Source organism: Lampetra fluviatilis, chromosome 24 (assembly GCF_964198595.1).
Source record: "Lampetra fluviatilis chromosome 24, kcLamFluv1.1, whole genome shotgun sequence".
NCBI lineage: Eukaryota > Metazoa > Chordata > Hyperoartia > Petromyzontiformes > Petromyzontidae > Lampetra > Lampetra fluviatilis.
Window position 1 is genome coordinate 10,505,277 of NC_136298.1, and position 15,650 is coordinate 10,520,926.

A 15,650-nucleotide genomic window follows, 5' to 3' on the forward strand; every position below is an offset into this window, starting at 1 on the left:
CAAACGGGTTTTGATTCCTTACCCGCACCTTACCCGTCCCCGGCCGGGTACGGGTAGGGTACGGGTATCGGGTACCTCATTGCGACCTCTGGGATGAAGCCATGTTGCAGGCGCGGGTGGGTTGATTCTAGGAACTTGAATTGTGAGGAGTTGGAATTACTGCTGACCACGTCATCCTGTGCCCACGTGTGGGGTAGCAGCAGCAGCTGCTGTCAGGGAAGTGGCTGCACGGATTGCTCCGTGTCTATGACCTACACGGACACAGGATACACCTGCACTGGCACTGCCTACACGAAAAATTTAATATTTTTATTCATAAAAATGTTTATTTTACCAGGTAAGGCCCACTGTGCTCGACAGCTCTTTTTCATAGGCAACCTGACCACAAATTATAGCTCAACCAAGAGGCTTATCATGTTTCTAAATATGGAGGTGAACCCCAGACACAAATCCACATTACTTGGGAGAGAGACACGCAAACTCCAAATATACAGGCTTCAGGGTCGGGATCGGGATCGGGATCGAACCCACGACCTCCCGCATACCAGGCGAGGCAGTTAACATCTCGCCACCGCGGCGCCCCGCAGACACAGGGAGACGTGAGCAGGCACAGATGTGTCAAGGTGAAGGAGGCAACCTCGTAGGGTGGAAAATTTTGATGTAAGAAACCAGGGCCATTTTAAGTGGAAAGGCATCTAGAACAGCAAGTTAAAAAATGCGTGCTGGCCTTGTGGCAAAATTTCCTTTCGATGTTCCTACGTGGCCCTGATGTAGATATTGCCTTTGGCAGAAACACCATGGCGGCTGATGCTGCACCTGCACGCGTCACCTGTAAGTGGGTTGACACAATCCATTGCAATTTAGAAACTACATTAACCCCCATCTGGGCTTCGCACCCGATGGGCTCGCAGTGATGACAACCACTGCTCTGATTTAAAGCTTTCGTGACTGCAGGGATTCATATTATTGGTTCTTTCGGTAAAGTCGCAATAAAAATTTTTATATTTATATTATTTTGTTGTTTCCCTTCTACGTGACTTTACCGAAAGCACCAAGAATATGAACCACTGCTCTATTGAAGACCGAAACAGGAGGATTTCTCCACAACTCTGGCTAATCGCCTGATGATGCTCGTTGTAATTGGCAGCGAAACGTCGGACTTGAATTAAAAATGTTGCGGGTTTACTCTCCAACACACCGGTGTGCTGTACTAATAACGGAAGACGTCTTCCTCTTTCTCATCTTCCACAAAACTTATCTTCTATCTTCCGGAAGACTTCTTCCGCATCTTCCGGAAGACGTCTGCTTCTTTCTCATCTTCCGCAAAACTTATCTTCTATCTTCCGGAAGACGTCTTCCGCATCTTCCGGAAGACATCTGCTTCTTTCTCATCTTCCGCAAAACTTATCTTCTATCTTCCGGAAGACGTCTTCCCCATCTTCCGGAAGAAGTCTTCCCCTTTATTCCGGAAGACGTCTTCTTCTTCCGGAAGACGCCTTTTGTCCGCATCCCAATAAAACGCGCGCGCCGCTTCGCTTGCCCCGCGGGCGTCATGGCGGCGGCGGCGTCTTTCGAGGGCGTGCGGCTCACGGCCGTGGGCGAGCAGAACGGCGGCGGCGTGCAGCGCAACCCCGAGGCCAACCTGCGCCTCGAGGCCAAGGCGACCGGCGGCGGAGGAGGAGGAGGAGGCGGCGGCGGCGACTCGCTCGGGGTGGCGCTCTACAACGGTGCGTGACGGCGCGGTTCGGCAATTGCCGGGCCCGCGTGCGCCCATTGACCGCGGCGAAGCCTGAACCAGGCCTCCCCTCCCCGGAGCCGGCACGCAAATTAGCTCGCACTCACCTCTGAGGCGCTCGGTACATTTATTAACGAGTCGCTAGTTAGTTAAACTACCCGCTTAGTTGATGAGGGCGCCACATTTCACGTCGTTTGTGTTTTACTCCCTGGCCCTCGGCGAGTAAATGCCCGGCGAGTCTTGTATCGGAAACAATAGGCGGTCGCACGTGACGACGAGGGGATAGCTCTTTAATAATGTTAATAAGTTCTATACTGCCGGTACTGATGATGATGGGTGCGATGTATTTAGACGAGCGGGAATGATTTGTGAACCGTCTGTTGATGCGGCCGTTATTGGTGGTGCAATGTATGCGGGCGGTCACAATCCCTCGCCTTCGATTCATAATGCCCAAGGGTTGTGCGGATTTTCTGAAACTTACGGCACCGAGGGTTTGCATACCATGCCAGTCGTTCTCTTATCGCAAAAAAGATGTGGGCAATTTTGCTGTGATAAACTTGCAAATTTGTCTCTGGACTGCCATTGCCTAGAACATCAGGCAACCAGCAGCATATTTAACAGGCCCCATACTCTGCTAATGACTAATAAGTCGATGTCTGCTGGAAAATAATAGTCTGGATTGAAGACGTATTGGCTGATTTGGCCAAAATAGTATCGTTACGTGCCGAAACGGAGCCAGTGCCTATTGTGTTACCGTACCTTATTGCCAGTGTTGCGGGACTTTACGTGGTCAGTAGAGGGCAGTGCAGCAAAAGCCATCACAGTATTTTAATTTGCTTATATTTTCCTTCGTCTCAATGCTCCCCCGTCTGTCTTCACCACCCCGCGTTGACCCACCTGTTGTAATTATCGTCAATTGCCCTCCCCACGACGCGGACGGTGGCCTGGGTAAGGCCACATCCAGCCGTGGCTTTGACAAGCGGTCGTTGCACTTTATCGGACTGATGGTGATATTGTCAATTATACTTTCCCGTTTCAACCGCATTTCACGGACAGTGTGTTAGTACTAGTGCAGTGCACCAATATATCGTCGAGCAAGTGCTCGATGCCATTTGTGATTAACGTTTCAGGCACTGTTAGTTACTACTTGAGTTTAATTTTATCGAAAAGAAATATTCAAGCGCTGCAATTGGGACTGAGTGTGGGTACATTTGTTTGTATTGGACGTTGGAAAATTAATCGCAAAGTCAAATGTATGTGTTGCACATTTCTCACATTTGGCTGTCCTATCAGCGGCTAATACATTGTTCTGGTGACATGAGTTTTATTCCCAGCCATGGCTATTATCAATGGCGAAAAATATCGTCATTGGTCTTGGATTTATCCCCTTCACCAACCGACACTGACCAAATCGTTAACATGTGGTCGGCAACCCCCCTTTGACTGATACAGCATAGGGGGTGGTGGTGCTTTAATCCAACATGAAGTCATCTGTGCTTCTGGAGAAATAAAAGTTTTAATTCTACAAGAGGGCATGTTTGTCTTGTTGCAGGTGGTGGTGTTTGTGTCTTCAAATGCATGATCGGCAGAGACACAGAGTGTTGCCGAGTGAGCAAGCAGGCGTTCCTCATCACCCTCGGGCAGAACAGTGTGCTTGTACACTTCGCCTCGCAGCCCGGTATGCTTCTGAATACATTTGTGTCCTTAAATTCCATTTGCATCTCTTGGCAATATCTGATTTGTGGATAATATTATGCAGCACTTTGCTAAATATTTTTAAAAATCTTATTCTTGGAGAGAATGGCTGTGATGTTTCAGCCTTTTTAGAATCATTTGAGAAACTCTCGCAATGAACCTCGTATTTATTATGGTACAGTTCCTTTTACGAACATGTATCCCAACTTGCCCTGCGTCCTTAGATTTCAACTCCTTCATGAACCTACTCAAGTCATGTCAGGGACGAAGTGTGGAGAGGTCTGTGTTTAGTGAAAGAACAGAGGAGTCTTCTGCTGTGCAGTATTTCCAGGTGAATTCCACTGAACAAATTTACTACATGCATGTGTAGCTCATGTTTTTTGCAAAAATTAACTTATTGGATTCGAGGAAGTGGTCAATTACATTTTAATTGATTTATACTTTGCATTTGATCGTTCTAGCTGACACATACAAATGGCCCCTTTAGTAACCAGCGATAAACATAAGCATCGATGTGCTTCGGGAAAAACACTTGTCAATGTTTAAAGTCTTTATGCATCTATTTACAACATATAAAGGTCATTGTTTCTCTATCTGTTATCTCACCTCTTCTCGTCAGTTCTACGGGTACCTCTCGCAGCAGCAAAACATGATGCAAGACTATATCCGCACAGGGACATACCAGAGGGCCATCCTTCAGAACCATGCCGACTTCCGAGATAAGGTATTGTCATCTGCACCACACTGCTGTTCATCCAACATTTGCCCTCCTCGTACAAAAAAACAAGAGTTGTGCTCTTAGGTCGGGTGTAAACTGCTTTACCACAAGGCTGTTGGCCATTTACTTTATTCATACTGTTTACATTTTGTTGCTGCATTATGAATGAAGTTTGCAATGCTTTCTTAAGTATGGCCGAGTAGGCATTTGTAGCTGACCGTTTATGTTGGGACAGATTGTTCTGGACGTGGGCTGTGGCTCGGGAATCCTCTCCTTCTTCGCCGTTCAGGCCGGCGCCAGGAAGGTGTATGCAGTGGAGGCGAGCAGCATGGCACAGCATGCTGAGGTGCGGTACTACTTTCCCAATGCCACAAGACTGCAAAATTGCATCATCGCAACACAAAAGTTTTCGGCAGGGAATTATATGGTGTCCATTCAAATGTTGTTTTAAATGCAACAGTCTGGCTTAGGGTTTTTTTTGTAGGGTAGGGATTGTGGGGGCTGGGCAAGTTGGAGATGACGTTTCTGTTGGGGTGGTTCTTTTGTAAAGCCAATGCACTGAAACAGCTGCTCAATGAAAGGCGGTCCAATTCAATGGTGCAAGAACACAATGAACTCATGCTTTCTCTGGTGTACTCTTGGCACTTTAAGGGCCCACACAATTGACTTTAACAGCAGAGTAAAAACTTGTTCAGACTCTTTTAAAAACGTTTAGAAAAAAAAACCTACCCATCTAATGTTTAAAATGTATGGTGATTTAATGATGTTGCTCCAGGTACTGGTGAGGAGCAACAACTTGCAGGATCGGATTGTAGTGATCCCTGGGAAGGTGGAGGATGTGTCCATCCCAGACAAGGTGGACGTTATCATCTCGGAGCCCATGGGGTACATGCTGTTCAACGAGCGCATGCTGGAGAGCTACCTGCATGCCAAGAAGTGGCTCAAGCCAAATGGTACGGCTGAATCGAAGCAGGTGCCTTTGTATGTACATTGCCCCTGATGTGTTTACAAAGGGAAAGACCAAAGTCATTAAATGGCAGAAGATAGATTGCAAATTCCCCTTTGACAATGTCTACTAGCAGAAATTATGTAGCATTAAATGGCTAAATCGATCATACTGATTATAAGCATACCATGCACACATCTACTTCTGCCTAATATGTTTTGTTTTTTATTCAGTTGTCAAATAATTTATTTTTGTTAAGTGAACTTGTTCTGCATATTTGTTTTGCTCATTTATCCATCGTCCAATTTTTTTGGTAATTCATTACTATTGTTACGACTGTCATCAGTAAATCTCATGTTGTTTATGCTTTCACTACTTGTATCTATGCCTCCATTTCTCCAATCTAGTTTTTGGAATATGTCTTCAAATGCCACTGTGTATAGCCTTGGTAAGAGAATATCACCTTGCTTGACTCCTGAGGTAAATTTTTCCACCGTACGTAAAATTAATTGGCACCCCAGGACCATGATGGATAGTCGCAAGATGTGTGGAAGCCTTCTTCCAAGAGTGGATAAAATGTGGGTGATTTATAATGATACAAACGTAAACTCGCATTGGGTAAAAATCTGTGTGTGGCATAATCCCACGTGTCACTCTTGCACATGAGATAATCCGATTGAGTTCTCACTTAGTCAGGCAAATGTATTTGAACTTATATAATGGATTCATATCCTTGCTAGGTGTGCTATTGTTCACTGGTGTTATAAAACAGGTATTATTGAATTAAATAGTGAGACTTAATCAAATTGCCAGGTGGGTGAATCATTATGCCCCTAACTGACGGACATGTACATCACAGTAGTTTTATTTAATTTACATAATATTGGGATGTTCGATTAATTGATGAGGATTTTATAATTGATTCGTGCACTTTTGGTTTGTTTCTCTGCTGTCTAGGTAATATGTTTCCAACGCTCGGCGATGTCCACTTGGCACCATTTACAGATGAGCAACTCTACATGGAGCAATTCTCAAAGGCCAACTTCTGGTGAGATTGAATCCTAAATGATTGTCTTTAGGTGCAAGGTGAAACATTATCTTTCTGTTTTGTTTACATGTTATTTCAATGCTTCGATATTAGGGGAGCTGCTGTAATATCGCAATTCATATGCAGTTTTTTGCATTTGTTTCACTGGCGGAAACAACTTAAAAAGTGCATCCATTCGTCCATGTTGTACGTTATTTGGTGAGTTGAAAAATAAGGATGTGTTGGTGTGGTATTGCATTTTGGTAAGGAGAATTACACTGCAAATACTACATGTAGTTCCTTAATTTCAATTTGACCAAATGCATTCAAATATGATGGGGAGCAGTGGTTGGTGCATTCCACTACTCCTGAAAGCAACCTTGGTTTTATACCCAGGCACGACTAACATCATTGGCAAGTAATATCTGAACCAGTACCAATCCTGCCTGCCCCCCCCCCTCCACTAGCCCACACTGATCAGCATGGTGAAATGTGGTTGATCAACCATGATGACTGATGCAGCATAGAGAGGCCTTCAGCAGTGGATTAACAGAGCCACGAATTTGAATTCGGACATCTTCATTCAACAAACTCGCCTAACATGGAATTAATGTGTTAAGCTGCATGTAGTGCCTCGCATTCCCCATGAAATGGTACCTTTAAGTTATCCATAAAGGTGTGATCCATTAACAATAAACTATACATTAGTCCTCTATTCGAACACCATGGTTTAATGTTGAGGTTATGTGAAAGGTAAAGCGTATGCCACAGAAACCGAAAAACCAAGCCATTCCAAATGATCACAGCCGATATTTTGGCAAACACCTGGGACTCAAATCTTGATGTGGCATATAGACATGAAATGCTTTCGATTAAATATAATACCAACTGTGTGTGTGTATTTTTGTTGACCCATTTCAAACCGTTGTTGAATTGTGTTTCTTTACGGACACCGTGTAGAGCTTGGAATAATATTTCCCCCTGTGAACGTGATGGTTGTCCTTTATAGGTACCAGCAGTCATTCCATGGTGTCGATCTGTCCAGCCTACGTGGGGCTGCCCTTGAAGAGTACTTTCGGCAGCCAATCGTGGTGAGTGGAAAGCCTGAGGTGCATCCATAATGAATGTAGGACCTATTAAAGCAACATGAGGATTTTGGAAGGGAAAGCTGACTTAAAGCATCGAGGGCAACCGACGATGGGATGGTTTAGAGGACAAACTTAAGTAGTAATGGATTGTTGTGGTATCAGACATGGACTTGGTAATTATGTTAAAAAGCAAATGTAATCTTTAGTTATTTTTGTATATTAATAATGTGTTCCATGTATATCTGTCTTTTCTTTAAGGATACATTTGACATTCGGATACTGATGGCCAGGTCCATCAAGTACACGGTGAACTTTCAGCAGGCCAGGGAGGAGGACCTACACAGGTGAGGGTCTCAATCTACACCTGGTCACGACAATTGAAGACATTCTCTGCTGTTCTGGTAGGCTTGGAATGATTCACTCACCCGAGATGTTTCCATTAGTTGTTACGATTTGTGGCCGTGATTTTCATTTTAATCAACTAAGTTATGGATCATTTTGAGTCTAGTTTCCAGGTTTATGTACATATGTTGAACTTGTTTCGCACCAAACATAGCTACCCGTGCAGTTATTAGGAGTGCACATGCAAATTATATCAATATTCCTACATAGCACTTTCCAACCTAAACTTATTTGGAAAAGCAGTCATATTTTTTTGAAGGGTCTTGATGCTGTTTTGTCGTAGTCGCACCTTTGCCTCGCTCAGTCTTTGTAAGTGGCTGTGTTGCTGTGAGCCACTAATGGGTTAAACTTTGTTTTTCCAGAATAGAGATCCCTTTCAAGTTCCAGATGCTTCAGTCTGGGCTGGTGCACGGCCTGGCCTTCTGGTTCGACGTGGCGTTTGTGGGCTCTATGTGAGTACTATCATCGACGCCGTTTCAAGTGGCCTACTTGCTATTTGCTGTCACGTGCCTAATACGATGAAAACAATGCTGTAGCCAGTATTTAAAGAGCTGTATTATGGTATGTGTGCATGCTGTTGCAGGCTGACAGTTTGGCTCTCCACGGCTCCCACGGAGCCATTAACGCACTGGTACCAAGTGCGCTGCCTGCTGCAGTCGCCGCTCTTCACGAAAGCCGGAGATACGCTCTCTGGCACTGTTGTAATGATCGCAAACAAAAGGTTTGTGCTCACGAACGGACCTACAAAAAAAGCCTTTGCGTGGTCATTGCATTGTGGTGTATTTTTGCTCAATCACGTTACGCCACGTTTATTAGTTTACATTGTTCTTCGTCACACGTTTCAATTGCATGCTTACAGCTGAATTGTCGACTGCACCTATAAATGAAGTCTTCTGTATTTGTTTTACAAGTTAATGCTTAACACGCTTTCAATTGAAGTTCTACTTACGGTATGAAAAACAATGAAACAGCTGAGGTTTATTCGGTAACTAAGTATTAATTTTTCTTATGATTTTATATATTTTTTCCACGGCCTGCAGACAGAGCTATGATATCAACCTCGTGGCTGTAGTCGACCAAACGGGGTCAAAGTCGAGCAACTTGTTGGACCTCAAAAATCCATTCTTCAGGTAAGACCATGAATGTCACATTTGTTGTATATCCCGAGCTGACAAACACGTCTTTTTATGCTTCATTAAAGATAAATCATGGTCGCACATTCTATGATGGTGCACGGATAATGATGATAATGTTTTGACATTTAATTAAATCTTATGGGAAAAATACAGTGACCTCACTCCCATAGGATTTGACAAAAATCTATTTATTTTACTGATGTGCTACCATATTTAAGCTCCCTGCCATTAACCCGCATGCCACCCCCTGGGGCCACAGCCTACGGTGATGAGATGGTAACACCCTCGCCTGTTATCCAGTAGGTTGTGGGTTCAATCCTGACCCTGATGCCTGGTATATTTGGAGTTTGCATTTTCTCCCCGTGGTCCCGTGGATTTTTCTCCGGGTCCTCCCAGCTTTCCCCTCCATATTTTTAAAAACATGCGTTTAGAGTATTTGGTTGCTATAAATTTCCACAAGCACTTGGTTGAGCTATCATTTGTGGCCAGGTAACTGAAAAAAAATAGCTTTACAGCTCAGTCGGCCTTACCTGGTTAAATAGAATTAGTTTAATTTATGTAATTATTTGTTATCAGAGAGCAGTTTGCCTGATTGTCCCATACTGGTCACATTACGCCTCCGGAACTGGACATTGGAGCGCTGCACGCCGGTTGTTGTTTGCAGGTACTCGGGGACGACACCGTCGCCGCCTGCCGGCTCCCACTACACATCTCCGTCTGAAGGCATGTGGGGCCCGTCGGCGTACAGCACCGTGGGCTCGACGCAACTCACAAACCACAGTATGCGCGCCCTCTGTCATTGGCACTCAGCATGTTCACCTTTGTGTTCTTATAGTCGACTTGCACTTACGGAACTTATAGTGTATGCCACGAATTGAAATAACCGGATGTAATGGAAAAAAAATATTTGCGCCCCCCCCCATACATACCATTATTTTTGCATTGCACTATCCAGGACCGCAATATGATTGCACAATTTAAGTCGGTCATTTTTGACATTTTACCATCCATTTATCATGTTTTAAATTTCCCCCCCCCTACCTGCTTATACGTGGTTTGATGCATGCATCTTTAAAAACTGCGGTCTTTCAATTTTACTTTTCTAGCTGCTGTGCCGTCTGCGTTTGACTTGAGTTCGGTGCTAAATTCGGTGGCTTCTCCAACGCCAACCAACCACATCCCCATGGGTGAGTAACACTGACGGTGGTGCAGGTATGATCACCACTTTGAGGAGGCAATCTTCAACCTCCATTTGATGTAAACCTAAGTGATTGGTCACACAAACGTGTAAAAAGAGCAGGGTTCTTCAGCTGTATTCCAGTGGGCCAGAATGAAATTATGATGGGCTTGCGGAACATGAGATGAATTATTAGCGTCGTAATGTTTTAACGTCTACATGTGACCGCTAAAGTGTCCCGCTCATTGGCAGGTCCGACATCTGTCTCTTTCGACTGTCAAATGTTTATTCTTTACACCTCTCCGTTCTGTCTTATCTCTCGCATATCTGGCTAATCTTTTTTTACGTGAAAGCAGGACATATCTCTTAGCTCAGTGAGCCATCCGAGAGCCCTTGCAGATCATATTTGGCCTGTGAGCCGCAAGTTGAAAAACCCTGTTATACAAGATTGTGTGGGCACCCTGCTGTGCATGTTGTTTATAGTTACTAAGTGGACACTTGCATAAAGGACCCTCATGGCCACTATAATAATTTCGTTTATTCCTATTTGCTTGTTTTGCTTGCAAAATATTGACATCAATACATCACTTGGCAGGGCAGTTTCGATTTGGTGCTCATTATGATCGGCTGGTGTGCGTTCTGTCTGTAACACGCGAGGCTTTTGTGTAAAGGTGGCGGTGTACGTGGTGACCATGCCGTTCTGTCGTTCCTTAACCGTGCTACCGCTTGGTGCCATTTCACGTAGAGGGAAGTGCTGTTGCCGCTTTTATGTTAACATTGGAAACGTTTTAAAGTGGTTCTGCTTAATTCTTTAAACTTGCATTTACACGAAAGTAAAGTGACCTCTTTACTTTCCCTTAATGTACCTGAAATTCAGAATTTTAACCTTGGAAGAGTCTTTCTATAAATCATAAAAAATTGGCAAAAAAACGTTGTTAGTCATAAAAATGTAATTTGTTTATAGGATCTGTCAATACTGGAAGAACTCTTTTAAACCGTAACCATCTTATCTATCGTGATATTGGTGTTTCATGTCATGCTTTATTTACATGGCTCTGATAATTGCGCCAACAGTACGAGCTGACTTGGCAATCGGCAGACGTACGAATGGTCTGGATGTTTGATCAAACTTGGTGAGCAAAAATGCGACCGTTGGAGCAGGGAACCTATCTGGAAGGAACTCGTTAATCAACTGGAAAGTGCTTATTACAGTTTCTTAATTAATTCTCAATTTATATTAGTTTCAACCATCGCTGCGTCTACTGATTGACTTGGGTGTGTAGTGCGTAATTTGTACCGCTCTGTTTAGTTATCTCGATGTTGCTTTGTTCGTGTTTTGGTGTACGCAGGTGCATGAGCTTTGTCTGCCTCGCTGTGTCTCTATCTCTTTGCAGCCGACACTGGGCCTGTGAATCACAGTTTCTCCAGGCTGGGCTCCATTATGAGCACGGGATTTGTGCCGGGTAACGCTCTAGCCAAAACCGCTACTGCATGACTTTATTTCCTTGTTTATTTAGTCACTTCTTGAGCTTATCTGATGGACCTTTGCCCCCCGGGGAGAAATTGGCCGTTAACATGAATGTAACTGGACATTTAAATTTGTCTCGAATCCACTGCAGTTAACTTTTATTTTAAAAAAATTACGGATCCACCTTGTATAATTAACCAGGTATAGCAACTAAGTGGCATGCTCTGTCATGAGGAGTGTAGTAGCTTTGCCCATATTGCTCCGAGTGTAATGGATGTGCGGTCTTGACATGGGTTTTGTTAATGCATGCTCTGGGATGGGTCTCTGTTGGAAATGGGAGACGATGAAATTACATTTTGAACCAGGAAACTTACTTGAATAATTTACCTGAGAATGTCCCATAAAGAAATCAACCCTCCTTTTCAACAGCATGCTCCTTTTGGATGGGATTCATTGTAAAATAAAACATTTCTTTAAAAAGAGATTGTGAACTTGTAAGACATAATTGAGAAACCTGACAATTGAACAGATGTCCATTTGTGGCAAGGGGGTTCATTTTTATTGCTGATCACTTAAATGCAATTCCACGCTCACATTCTCAGGATGATGGGCAGTCACGCAAACTGACCTGAATACTGGGTAGCATGAAAGCAATGTGTGTGCCTTGCTGTGCCTGTGTGCAACAGGAAGTGGCAACACGGGCCACTCCACAGTACCCGGATACCCGATGTCTGGCCAGATGGCCACTGCGGCGGCGGCGGCAGCATCGATGGGCGGCATGTTGGGCATGACGACGTCGCCGGTACCACTCGTCAACAGCAACATGCCCTTCAACAGCTGAGAGGAAGCACAAGATGCGAAGGGATGAGGCTGAGCAACCGTCCGTAATTAATTCAACCTCGATTCACGTGAACTTTTTAAAACGCTGTAACTTTACCATTTGGCTATCTGAGTGAGCGCACGTGTGCACGTGCGTCACAGCACCAGCCGGCGTTTGCAGTTGCGTGCAAGTATATGCAGTTTGTTATACATGTTTTTTATATATATTAAGTTCAACACATACCCAAAATTGTTCTGCTCGTGGTATAGTAATTTTTTAAAGTTCTATTTGGGATATATCTGGACCAAGTTCCCAGAAAGATATATTGTTTTGATGCAGATAAGAGGCAGTAATAATGTCAAGCTGATGACATTGTTGCTGCTAATCCTGACATCGTTATTAGAATACATGACATTTATCTTGCCATTTCAAGACTGCACACTACATTAAGTTTACAGCGACTTTCTTTTTGTTTACGACAGTAATTTGTTGAAGTGCTTTTCAAGTTTGGCAAAAAAAACCTCAGTTACTGCCCGCTTTACTGATGTTATAAACCATGACCCAGAGCACTAGTGGAGCCAGTGGGGGGGGGGGTGGCACGTGTCCCCCCAATAGTCCGATCGAATCCATCATTTCGATCGGATCATTGGGGTTTATTAGTAATAAATCGGCATTTTGCGACCCCCACTGCCAATGTGTAGCATATTATTATGTGCCAGGGACTCTGTGAGATGATAGGACAATAGTCCGAGTCCATAATTGGCAATAAGTAACGGCAAAGCAGTTATAAGTGTCTCACAGAATTGTGCGCAGTTGCGTCTACAGGACACGACTTCCCTGAAGGCAAACACCTTCGGCGAGCGCGATGCCCATCACGCACGGTTCGAATTCGACCCTTCCATCGATGGCTGTGCCATTGCCGCGCACGCGTCGAATAAAAAGCAAGGGACAAGTCCTTACTAACAACTCCGTATCATTTTTCATTGCTGGAGGGGTTGCCCCCCCCCTACCTGAAAATCCTGGCTCCGCCATTGACCCAGAGTAATTGAAATCTGCCTCCTTTTATGAGCATTGTGAATTTACCATTGTGGGAGATTTTAGTTTTTAAGTGTAAAACTGCCTCCTGATTTTTATAAAATGTGGATGCAATTAACTTTACTTTATCTGCAGATGTAGACATGCATAAAACCATAGAAACATTAACTTTACCTGTCGCATTGCAACATTTCACAATGGTAAAGTGTTAGCACAAAGTGATTTTCTGGTTATAAATGATATTTTCAAGGCTCAATAGCTGCTCCAAAAAAACATTCGCAATGATATTTGCACCCGTTTTTATTCACACGAACAAGCGGAAGCTTCTAAAGTTTGGTCCTAAACTGTGCATTTGTGTTTTAATGATACTCTTCCAATTTTTTGGACTTTAGACATGTTGTAGTGTTTGCGAAAACGCAACGGGCAATTTGTTCATTTTTAAGAGTGGCTATATTGAAAAGTCACGATGGAACAATGTGCTTATTACACTGGAGTGAGACATTTGACGAGAAAAAGACAGACGTAGCTAGATTTATTTTCAAAGTAGCAAATTAACAGTTAATTTAAAATAGTTTTGCCTACACTTCTGAGTAAATCAGCTGCTCAGTGACTGGCAATTTCGTGTTCAATGGTGTGATCTCGCTCCAACGTGTACATTGGCGAAGGGTGCTACTATTGCAGTTTTGAAAACATTTCCAGAGGGGTTAAACCTTGTAGAGTTTTTTTGTATTGGCCACCTGGCTTGCACGGGTGGCTTGCAAATGCACCTTGGCATTGTATCTGCACAGCTCTGTAGAAGTGTGGCTACTTTCCAAAAACAATACTTTCTTGCAGTACGTGACATGTAAAATGTATGATAACATAAGTATGACAGATCCAGGATTTAATCGGTGGGATAAAATTACGATACATAAATTTAGCACGGGCGCAAACTTTTCTGCAGCCAAATGTGGTCAATGTGGTCATTTGGCTTCTACATACAGGCTGGGGCTCATGTCTCTCCCCAAGGTTAATATTTCTGCCAAGATTAGTAATCTAAATAGTGGTCTTCACAAGTTTAAAGATGTTAAATACTCAAACATTCCAGTAAGGATGTTCTTATTTCAAACATGACCTGCAAGTATTAAGGTATAACTTATGACATTTAAATTACAATACAGTGAATAAAATATTGTAAATGTTGGTTCAAGCTTCACCAGGTCAATGGTGAAGAATTGCAGAACAATGTTTTACACCACTTTGTGAAATGTTCGTATGTTTAGTTATTAATGTATATCTTAAGCCATGTTTAGTTTTTTTTATACAGAACCTTTTTATGGTTTTATTCACTTTTTGTCAACCGTCTTGAAGGTGGTGCGGTGCACACCGTGGGATGGTATTTTTACATCTGAACAACTTTTTCCTTGAGGTTATAGAATACGAAAAGACGAGTTCATTTTTGGTCCGTAAAATAACCTTAAGAAATTCGTCTGTAGCGTTAATGTCTAGGAGTTGATGTTTAGAATTGACGTGGCAACCCAGTTATGCTGTGAAAATTCACTTCAAATGTTAGCAGATTAAGATGCTTATTTTGGGAGGGTTCAGACAAGATCTGCTTTTATCAATGCCCTAAAGCGGATGTAGCCGTTCCCAAGTTTGCTAAGAGGCAACGCGCTTTACTGTACAATTGTCTCCGTAAAAACGTTTAGCTGTGATGACCACCACTCACATTGGCACCTGTCATCATGCGAGTGCCATCTTTAAACTTGCCAGCTCTATATTTAAGTCTGTTTCCTTCCTTTTAAAATAAACATCATACTCATGAATTGTGTTGCTTTTATCTCGAACAGTGCTTCAATTATAAAAAAAAATATTTCTAGAATGAGAATTGTGCATTCTTGACTTGCAAGAATATCCCTTGCTTAAAGTATGAAATTATTGTGTGCTGCATGAAAATACCTCGAATTGAACTCTTCCCAATTCACTGCTGGAGGAAGGCCTCCCCACAGCATCAGTTTTTTTTTACCACACTTCATGCTTGTCGGTATAGGTTTGCGGGCAGGTCTGTGGCTGCATCACTCACCAATGATATCCATGGCCAGGAATTGGAACTGGTTTATGGGTTCCTTGTGCAGTGCACGAACCACTATGCCACTCCACCCAAAAGTTAAACCTTATGTATAGAATGTAACTTGTATGGAGCCTTGAAACTTCAAGTATTTAAGTGAAATACTTTGTATTCAAAATACATGGCTTTAACATCAGCTACCACTTGACTTTTCACAAAATGATGCTCAACAGCGAGTCGTCGTTTAACCAGATGGATATTCGAGTGAATGTATTGAATATTGAGCAATCTCAAAACACAATTGTTTTCTAACATTCACATGTGAACGAACAAGACAAACAAAACCACCACTAAAG

General features: G+C 43.2%; 1 protein-coding gene across 2 annotated transcripts; it reads left to right on the forward strand.

The window, feature by feature from the left end:
* The first annotated feature begins 1,499 nt into the window (after positions 1–1,499).
* Positions 1,500–15,055, forward strand: LOC144941134 (histone-arginine methyltransferase CARM1-like). 2 transcript variants are annotated; one of them, XM_078867660.1, is made up of 16 exons: positions 1,500–1,727; positions 3,288–3,413; positions 3,655–3,761; positions 4,050–4,154; positions 4,384–4,494; positions 4,924–5,101; positions 6,052–6,142; positions 7,131–7,212; positions 7,468–7,553; positions 7,974–8,063; positions 8,195–8,332; positions 8,652–8,741; positions 9,412–9,527; positions 9,854–9,934; positions 11,319–11,387; positions 12,079–15,055. In XM_078867660.1, the coding sequence occupies exons 1-16, from the start codon at positions 1,553–1,555 to the stop codon at positions 12,231–12,233; spliced, it is 1,800 nt and encodes a 599-aa protein (XP_078723786.1). In that variant the 5' UTR covers positions 1,500–1,552; the 3' UTR covers positions 12,234–15,055. The 2 variants fall into 2 exon arrangements, with proteins under 2 accessions (XP_078723786.1, XP_078723787.1); XM_078867661.1 differs by lacking the exon at positions 11,319–11,387.
* Positions 15,056–15,650: the final 595 nt, after the last annotated feature.